We start from the raw sequence: 10,304 nt of genomic DNA, 5'->3' as shown, positions 1-10,304 counted from the left end.
GCCAGAGCCGTTCAACAAACAACCAATGGTAACATATCGACTAATGTATGGCAGCTAATTTGCTCTAAACATTGATAAAAGCCAGGGCTCTAAAAATATTGTACCATATTCAACTAATATAGGAATATTGTTCGGTGAAGGCAACTGTTGTAATGCTGAATATTCCAATAAATATAATAAGCACGTGCATGTTGAAATATACATTAGGTACATTGTCAAATACCCGGATGGAAATCGCTATGGTGTTGATAATGTGCTGTAAGAGGGGAGAAGATATATCTCATCACATATCTACTGTACTGAGCGAATAAATCAGACCTCGACAAATATAAACACAAAATATTTCAAATGCAGAAGACAACTCAAACCCCCATTGGTGCGTCTCTACTTGATTTACGTCTTCAAGTCCTTTTTAATGTGGAGATTATTTGAAGGGTCATATTTGTTGTCTTGAGTGAATAGGGCCTTTACTGTATATGGGCTCACCAAATACCAAATCGAAGGGGGAGAAGTGTCGATGTATTCAATTTACCACTTTAAAATTCCAGTGTGATTCGTATTGTGCAATCTCATTGGAAGGAGAGAAAGGCGAAAGAGAAGCGAGAGAAAAAACGCCTGCTCTCGAGTTTGCGCTGGGGTCCCCCGACGCATGCAATCACAGCCCCCCCTCCAGGGTGCTATTTTGCAGGCACTGAAGCACGCTATTGGTCAGCGCCTGGTCAGATGGTACGGTTTCCCTCTGTCCCGCACTGGCACATCGCCACCCAGCGCCCCCCCTCAACTAAAACCCAATCTCCGATAAACTACTAATAGCTAAACCACTTGGACTATAAAACACAACAAATCATAAACCAAGGAAAAGAACCTGTACCCTCCCAATGAGTTCCTATTTTGTAAACTCAACTTTTCCAGTGACTCTGCCTGGAGGACAAGAGTCTTTCTTGGGACAGATACCGTTATACTCCTCCGGATACACTGATCCTTTAAGACACTATCCCGGTGCTGCCTATGGCGCTACCAGTGTTCAAGACAAGGCGTACCCATCCTCATATTACCAGCAGGCGAACGGTGCCTATGCCCGGGCCAGCGCCGCCGGTGCATGCGACTACGCAGCAGCCAGCTTTTACAGGGAAAAGGACCCCGCCTGCACCCTCGCCAGTAAAGAGGAACATTCGCTCGTCCTGAGCCAAGACCATCGCAAGACGGACTGCTCGGGGCAAAATAAAAGCATATTCGGGGACAGCGAGGACCAGAAGCCCTCGACGCCCGTTTATCCGTGGATGCAGAGGATGAACTCGTGTAACGGTGAGTCCACATTGTCATGTCATTTGTTTTTTCTTACGGTTTGTTTTGGTTTTTGCCTGTCTAGGCTGATACAGAGCTTGCCTATTACATGTGACCTGCAGCTGCACTGTACAGCGCCGGAAGAGCATACCGTGGGGAATATTGTCTCTCTGGTTGTGTCTTAACACAGGCTAAAAGTAGAGGAAGCAAAGCATGCTATTAAAAATAAAAATGGACACTTTTGCGTCCTCCATAAGTTAAAAAAAAATTATCCTCATAAACTGGTATTCGTATGGTTCCTATCGCCTCGAGGCTGACATTATTCAGGTTCTAGATTAAAATCGCACGGCACACGAACACATCCTTGGCAACAATGGAGCAGCAGTTCCAACAAAGATGGGTTCTTATCACAAAATGGCTCGTATTGTTATTCTGACAGGGTTCCAGCTATTAGTGCTTAGTTATTCACCACAAAAAGACTCTCGCTATCACAAAAGTTCAAAATGTATCACAAGGCAAATACATGTCTGTGCTATGGGTTACAGTTAGAAATGATGTCCGAGACATGAAATATGATAGGGAAACACATTACACAACAATAGAGGAATAAATTAGCACTATAAATTACATAGGAAATCAAATACAGAGGAAATCCGTTTCGACACACAAAAATAGCTAAAATAACTCTTAATAGACAGTGAGAGAGAGCTACACTTCCTTGACTGTTGGGTATCCTAATATTTGAATTATGATCATTTTAAGTACACCCGCCATAATCTACACGTTGATTGTCTTCTTCTACATAGGCTTTTTATTGTTTTGTGTCTCCAAGCAGAAGCTGTGTGTGACTTGCTAGAAGCAGTGTGGGTCAATTAGTGAATGCTTAGAATTATGATGATCAATAAAGAGCTCCTTGTTCTTTAATGTTAGGGTGCGCCATGGTTTGCCCCTACTGCAGGCTAGAATGTGTTTATGAAGATAAAATAGGTAGTTATTAAACTTGCCAAAACTAACATCCCTTCTCGGAATAGCTTATCTTTTTGTTTGTGTGGGAAAAAAACAACAGGAAATAGACATGATATTTCAGTTGCTTATTTGTAAGGCTGGCGCTCATTGTTTGGCGCAAAAAAACACATGCATGATTCAAATATCGTGCATATTATAAAAGTATTACATAACCCTTTGCCATATGATGTAAACAGCACTTTTACCAACTAATTTAAGGGCAGCTTCCAGGACTATATAAACGATATAATTGTTTTTGCTACTCTACACAACATGTCTACCAGTAATGCGTAAATCTTCAGCAAAAGCTCACGAGTTCCAGCCATGCTCTTCGCCCTAAGCTCTTTCTCCTCGGACATAGCCTATCTATATCAGTCCTATAAACACAAAATGTTTGACTCTCTCTTCCCTTTCTTTTGACAGGGACCTTCGGTAACCCTGGTCGAAGGGGTCGTCAGACTTACACCCGCTACCAGACGCTCGAGCTGGAGAAAGAGTTTCATTTTAACAGGTACCTTACCCGTAGGCGCCGTATCGAGATCGCGCACGCACTGTGCCTAACAGAACGCCAGATCAAAATTTGGTTCCAGAACCGAAGGATGAAGTGGAAAAAAGAGAATAAACTGATCAACTCTTCTCAGACCAGCGGAGAGGAAGAGGAAGAGAAGAGGTCAGAGTAAAGAAAAGAAGAAGACAAAAAAAAACGCATAAAATGGCTTATGGCGTCACCTTCGGATATCCTACAAATATGAAGATACTACTTTCATATGCCCAAAGTTCCCACCGGTGAAGTTGTGTTTGGTAAATTTGTTGTAGCATTCCAGAAGTTCACTTAACTGTCTATTTTTTTAATTGTCATTTTATGTTTCTTTAAAAAAAAATCATAATTCGGGTTCCCGAATGGCAGGGTTTTTGTGCACTTGCCTCTTGATTTAGGATGTCCCCCCTCCCAAAATGGCCACGTATAACGAAACTATTTGAAATATATGTCATATTCGTGTTCATATTTAAACTGTATAGAAATAAAATGAAATTCTCCTTGTATGGTGAATGAATGTATTTCTTTTGTAAGTTAAATACCCAGCCTTATCTATTTGTTTTGTTGACTTGTATAGTTTCAAGGGGAGAACAAACTGATCTACTGATAATTCAAAACTACCAAAAGACTGGGACAAAAGTGTATATTTTATGGATTTTGTACGTGGTTTATGTTTGTGGTTTTGTCACAAATAGGTATCTACTTACGAAATCCTTCAATAAAATGTAATAATTACTCAACCTGTCATGCACGGTCTGAGCGAGCATACTTTATAGGTCTTTGTGATTTTGTCACCTGCTTAGAACGCCATTTACAGTAAGTAGGCTAGAACACATTTGGCTCAGGAAGTGAAATAGGCCTAGGCCTATATAATTCATAATTATGGCCAGAACAAAACTTGTGGATAAGTATTTGAAACAGCAAATCACAGGAAAGCTACATTTCTCTCTTTGAAAACGTATTTTAATGAACTGTCTACCATTTGGCCCTCCATAAAAAAAGCGAGCACCGTCCATCTGCTGCAGTTATGAGCAAACAGTGACTTGGTCATAAACCAAGCGTCGCTCTTTCACAGGTGTATGAAACACACGAATTTAAGTTTATCTAAGGCTAGTGAATACTAACGGCCCAAACAGTGACAGCAAACTTTGCGAGGCTGATTGAATTAATGGGTGGGAGGGAAAGTTGACCTGTCCGCCTAGAGACTCACCCAAACGTCTCTCAATGGTCACGTTCCCTTTCCAGATACCATCAGTGTGACATTTCATATGCAATAGAACCCTCGGGCCTGGTATTCCCTAGTAGATAATTACACACAAATTATTTGGAAATTGTCAACCGACAACCTCCCCAGTGTACATGACACATAAAGTAGCCAAGCCAGTGTTGTCGTTTGGAGTTAAACCGCACAAATACATATGGGGATACTTGTTTTTATTTAATATAATGTTTATTCAACTAGGCAAGTCAGTTTAGAACAAATTCTTATTTACAATGACGGCCTACACCGGCCAAACCCGGAGGACAATGGGCCAATTGTGCGCCGCCCTATGGGACTCCCAATCACGGCTGGATGTGATACAGCCTGGAATCGAACCAGGGTGTCTGTAGCGACGCCTCTAGCACTGAGATGCAGTGCCTTAGACCGCTGCGCCACTCGGGAGCCCCATACATACTTGTGAACTACAGCAAAATGTATAGAAGTGTTTATTGCTTGGAGTAGACTGATATTCTCCAGGCTTCATGTTACAGAAGTAGCACACACACTTAGAATAGCCTCATGTGTGATATGTGGATACGTAGAATGCATACGTATCAATCTGTGTCTCCCCTTGGAGATAGTCTGGACTATTTCAACTATCCTTTTCCGGTCTATATGTAAGCACACATGTATGTTCTGTATAGGGGGGGTTTACATATCATGGTACACATAGCCTACATGAAATAACTTGCGCCTTTCAATCAACAAACCATAAATCAATCATTACCGTAGATCATGACTTTGCATTCCTCTTGTGAACAGCAACACGTTTCCAGTCAATAACTTTGCATGAATGGTGCCTCAGAGAAGAGCATAAAATACAAAGACAAATTATGCGACGTCGAAACAACACCTTTATTTCCTTTCACGGCTAGGCCTACTCACCGACGACATTTGACTTACATGTAAGACATTAGCAGGTGTGCCATTACCTTAGACTGAGGGTTTACTATTCGCGTTCGAGTCTAGACCTATTGTACGCTATATTCTAAATACAAACCTTTCAGACATCCTAAAAATAATCTCGTAACCTCAAATTAATAATACAAAAAGGAATTATATTTTAATATTACTAATATCATAGTGTTCAATATCTACCAGGTATTATTATTATTATTATGATATATGACGGAGAGCCAGTGTGACTAAAATCTTACGAGAAACTTCCCCTGGGCATGGTAGAATGAACAGGACTCGGCATCATAGCTATTAACGTTATTAGCTGTAGTGTGTGTGTTTCCCTACTGTATTAATATTCAGTTATTAATGGTGCATTTATTGCCATGAGCCCACTTCCCACGGAAAAGGTTAGTAAAGACGCAAAATTATACTGCAATCCCAACAACCGACAAAGAAAGTTATGGGGGAACAAATCAATTTTATTCTTTCCGAAAAGAGACCTAAATCCTAACTAAAACTCATTCTCCTAAGTCCTTCTTTACTGCATTAAATTAAATTCCCAGTAGGTGACGCTCTCTGCCAACACCGAGCACAACCCTGCAATGGGGAGGCACACGTTGACTTGAGTCTAACGACTCCAATCTCGTCATCATTTGTAACCATAGAGCATGAATTACCTCTTGAAGTCATCAGTGAGAATTTACGACTGGTCAACAAAAGCACGTGATTCTCAAACGCACCCCCACCCCCATATTTGGCCGCATACATAGCAAAAACCAAGTACAGTGCATTGCTATAATTCATTAATACATCATAAATCGTGAAGCACAGCGTTATAACGACCAAGATCTACAAATCAAGCCCTCTAAAACAACCTAAATGAGCTCTTACTTTGTAAACTCGTTCTCAGGGCGCTACCCAAATGGCCCCGACTATCAGTTACTAAATTATGGAACTAGCAGCAGCGCTATGAACGCCTCGTACAGGGACTCCAGCACCATGCATTCGGGCTCTTACGGCTACAACTACAATGGGATGGACCTGACCGTCAATCGTTCATCCAATACTGGCCACTTTGGGGCTGTTGGGGATAACTCCCGGGGTTTCCAGTCTCCCGCTCCGGAGACGCGGTTCAGGCAGCCGTCAAGCTGCTCGCTGGCGTCCCCGGAGCCGCTGCCGTGCTCCAACAGCGAGAGCCTGGGACCCAAATGCTCCTCGCCCCTTTCCGACCAGAGCGCCTGCACGACGGGAAGTAACCTCACCAACACCACACATTTCACTGAAATAGACGAGGCGAGCGCTTCCTCCGAGACCGAGGAGGGCACCCATAGAGCCAGCGGCAACCCCGACGCCCGGACGCAGCAGAAGCAAGAGTCCACAGCAACCTCCACCACCACGGCATCGAGCGATGGCCAAGCACCACAGATATTCCCCTGGATGCGGAAACTGCACATTAGCCATGGTATATAGCCTACGTGACGTCTATCATTCCTTATTTTGATATCAGAAAGGTTGTGTTTTGTGTGTTCGCTTTATTCGTTCGCGTTTCCTCTGTTGCCCCTGATGGTGCCTTTATTTTCGCAAATTCCACAAAAGCGCCATAAATCTGTCAAGAGGGCAAGCCTCGCAAACTGAGGGCTAGAGAATGGAACGGGGTGGGAGAGAGTGAGGGCAAAACGGCAGGAAGACTTAGAAGTTGTTGTTCCTTTGAAAAGTTAAGCTTTATTACGTGTGGGAACTTTATTACTGTAGGGGGGGAGAAGAACGGCAATAAAATGTGGAGAATGGAGAAAGCCAGTAGAGAAAAGAAGAGCGCAAGAAGTTGAGGGATGTGTTGAGGACAGTGTCTATTCAGGAAAATAAAATACTCATGTTGTAACCAAGCATGTTCTTTGTAATGGGGAATAAATGCCCAGTGAAAGGAATGCATTGATAGCCTAAAAAAATACACACAAATACCCCAATACAGCCGGATGAGGCGTATAACACCATTTGGCGTAGTTTTATGTGCATTGATAGCCGTAGCCTATATCGTTGGTCTTGGTCGTGTGTTGTGTTTACAAACGTGTGCTGGCCAAAGTTATTGAGTATTTGCTTGTGTAATGCTTTTGGTGGTCCTTCCTCGCTAATGTTTATCCCCTTGCGTTTTGTCCATGCTATTCAGATATGACTGGACCAGACGGCAAAAGGGCCCGAACAGCATATACTCGCTATCAGACGCTAGAGCTGGAAAAGGAGTTCCATTTCAATAGGTACCTTACCCGAAGGAGGAGAATAGAGATAGCCCACGCGCTCTGCCTCTCAGAACGGCAAATTAAGATCTGGTTCCAAAACCGAAGAATGAAATGGAAAAAGGACAATAAACTGAAGAGCATGAGTCTGGCTACTGCAGGTAACGCTTTCCAGCCATAGACGTCACGCAAGTAAATAATACACTACGTGGGGTGAAAAGAATACACACATTCAAAATAGTTTTTAAAAACACTATAACTGAGTACTGTACAACGCGGCATCTTTTGGCATGTTGTTGATGTTTTAGGGCAACTTAACTTCTACTGTTGTACTGCTTCTATAAAAACAGTTCATGTTCATATGTTCTTGTCTTTTTAATACAACAGTGATTATTGTTTTGAGGTAAAAAAAAAATAAGAAAAATAGCTATCTATACCGCCCGTTGTTATTGTTATAAATATCGTTTTCGTGTCAAGTGCTATGTTACTGCTTTCTTGAAAGTTGGCATGTGAGCCCTTAAATGTTATAACTTATTAACAAACTATAACGAATATACTTTTGAGTTTACAGCTTTAGAGACTCCTCTGCCCAAATATGAAGTTAAGCTATATTAAACAGGCCCCTGTATTGCTTTAGCAGGAGTCTCGGTGAGTTATATATGGTGATCTTCATGTTTTCATACCATTGTTTGAATCATATCTTTGGATTTTGTCATGTGTTTAAATTACTCATTTATTTTTTGAAAAAAAGGAAACTTGTATAAAAAAACAAACAAATCTTAACTAGAATTCCTGTATCCGTTCATACGTTTGTATAGTTATATTCAACATGTAATTGTATATTATTGGATCATGCTTATGTTCCAGAAAGGATGTATATATTAGACATTTTTAATGTGACCAATTGGCTATTTGTATTGGGCAGAGTGAATGACAAGTGTGTGGGGGAAAATGACAATTGTCATGTCGGACTGCCTGTAAGCATTTTGCCAATAAGCTTTTTGTATTTGTTTGTAGCTTACCTTGGAGTACAAAATAAAGTTCCTCATACTCAGACCAAACCCCTCGAGCACACTGCTTGTAATTCTGTACCCCCTGCCCCTACCTCACAAACGACCCACCTGGGGTCAAACACGCATCAAACTCCCAGAACCTCGTGTACCCACTGTCCAAACCTGGTAGACGTATATCAATCATTCTTTGTACGACATCAGCTGTCAATTCGTCTCAAAACCGTATCAAAATACTTCGGGAATACGTCTAAGTCTTCCACAAATGCAGTCGGACAAATGACAGGCCCGAGTTAAATCTTAAATGGAACAATCGCAGTCACGCTACGCACAAGAACATAGCCGCTACTGCAGTCATTTCCATTGTTTTTTTTATGCAACCAAAGGGACATGTGACAATCAAAGCGGCAAAAACTACTGAAACTCAACTAAAATACACACTGAGCACACGCTCTTGGCCCATCTCTTGTTGACAAACTTTGACAGCCAAAACATGAACGAATTGGGCACTTTTCTGTAATGATTTCCTCACTGTTAAACGGCGCCCCTCCTGTACAAATTAGTTTACGTCTCACTTTCAGTAAACAAGCACTGAACTTTCAAACTTACCGGTGGGTCCTCGACCGTTCTTTCTGGTCCTACGCTACTTTTTAGAGCCGAGTAAAGGTCCTGCCAAAAATCCCCATCTGCCCGGCGCTGCCTGGCCCATTGCGTTTTGAAAATTTGCTTTCCCCTTTGGCCAAACTATACAAAAAGAAGCTATGACATTTACATGTCAAACGGATGAGGGTTTTATCTTGAAGTTAGACCGTAAAAATCGCCCAGGCCACGGACAGATACCCCTTACTGGCTCTCAAAAGTCACGTGGGGTCCATAAAGTTAGTTTTATGGTTTTGGGGAGTTGACAATATATATTTCACATTCTAGAATGCAAGTGGCGGGTTTAACTGCTTCGGAGGGATTCTAAAGGGTCAGTAGTTAGACAAGAGCTATGTAGTAGGCCACTGCCATGCCCTTGTCTGGTACACACAATGTCTGCGCTCCAGTTCGAACCATTTCAAGGCAGAAATGTAACCCGTGGACTGTATGACTGCACCAACTACACAGTAAGTCCAGTTTTAAGGCTTATTTGGCTGGTGGCTAGGCCTAGGGGCAAGGGAGGAAGGAGAGGGGAGGCATCGTTTGTACTTACTGTGTCATTTATTTGACTCTCAACAGTGGTATTAATATGATACTGAGTCTCTGGACCCACATATATTTCGGGTATTTTAGTTAGGACTATCTGCTATGTGTGGGGACATGTGATACAGGCGTCGTAGACACATGTGCTTATGTGTGCTTGTTTATATGCTTTAATTGTGTATTTGTGGATGTACACACACACCGTGATCTCCGCCTCCGAGGGAATTCATGTAAACTCAACTGTTGAGGGAAGTTACTTAGACATATATATAGCCTGTCGTTTTCTATTGTCATTTTGCATCAATGAAATAAAGTTTTGTTGTGGTATACACTTTGACATCTTGATTTGGAAGTATTGTGATTAGATATTCAAAATTATTGAACGTTTCTTGTCAATAATCTCATAATGTATTATTTTATTTTTTAAATGCTAAGGCGCTTGGTAACCTGGAGTGGAGTTGCTTCAGCCACAAACAGATTGCAGCATAGGCTACTCGACGGTCATGGGGATGGGTCCTTACACAGTATAGTATAGAGCTGTGATCAGAACATAAACAAGTTCAAAGTGATTATGAATATGAGCGTGGTATGCGTGATTGTGGTTGCACATTGTTTCTACCTGTCTGATTTGACGATCAGATATGCTATTGTGATTATCCAGTGGGCAATAGATTACTTTTACGCACACTGCTTTAGTGTATGGAATGGATATCAACACCAACAATCAGAAAATGTCACCAAAGTGCGCTATGCCAAATGCTAAATTCCATGATTTTTTCATAGAAAGACCACACACACACACACACACACACAAACACGAACTCACACACACACTATAATGATATGCGTCCTAGAGATACAAGCAAATCTTTGTTTGTACCCTGCCCAAGTAT

General features: G+C 41.8%; 2 protein-coding genes across 2 annotated transcripts; both read left to right on the top strand.

Annotated features, from left to right (window-relative positions):
- Positions 1-443: 443 nt before the first annotated feature.
- Positions 444-3,531, top strand: LOC120034305 (homeobox protein Hox-B6a-like). The gene is made up of 2 exons (XM_038980810.1): positions 444-1,305; positions 2,713-3,531. Exons 1-2 carry the CDS (start codon positions 879-881, stop codon positions 2,967-2,969), a joined length of 684 nt encoding a protein of 227 aa, XP_038836738.1. The 5' UTR covers positions 444-878; the 3' UTR covers positions 2,970-3,531.
- A 2,267-nt stretch (positions 3,532-5,798) lies between these two features.
- Positions 5,799-8,268, top strand: LOC120034308 (homeobox protein Hox-B5a-like). Its single transcript, XM_038980813.1, has 2 exons — positions 5,799-6,450; positions 7,153-8,268. The coding sequence occupies exons 1-2, from the start codon at positions 5,868-5,870 to the stop codon at positions 7,398-7,400; spliced, it is 831 nt and encodes a 276-aa protein (XP_038836741.1). The 5' UTR covers positions 5,799-5,867; the 3' UTR covers positions 7,401-8,268.
- The last annotated feature ends 2,036 nt before the right edge of the window (positions 8,269-10,304 follow it).

Source organism: Salvelinus namaycush, chromosome 41, assembly GCF_016432855.1.
Source record: "Salvelinus namaycush isolate Seneca chromosome 41, SaNama_1.0, whole genome shotgun sequence".
Lineage (NCBI taxonomy): Eukaryota > Metazoa > Chordata > Actinopteri > Salmoniformes > Salmonidae > Salvelinus > Salvelinus namaycush.
Note: the sequence above shows the minus strand (reverse complement) of the source record. Positions and strands in the feature narration are given on the sequence as shown.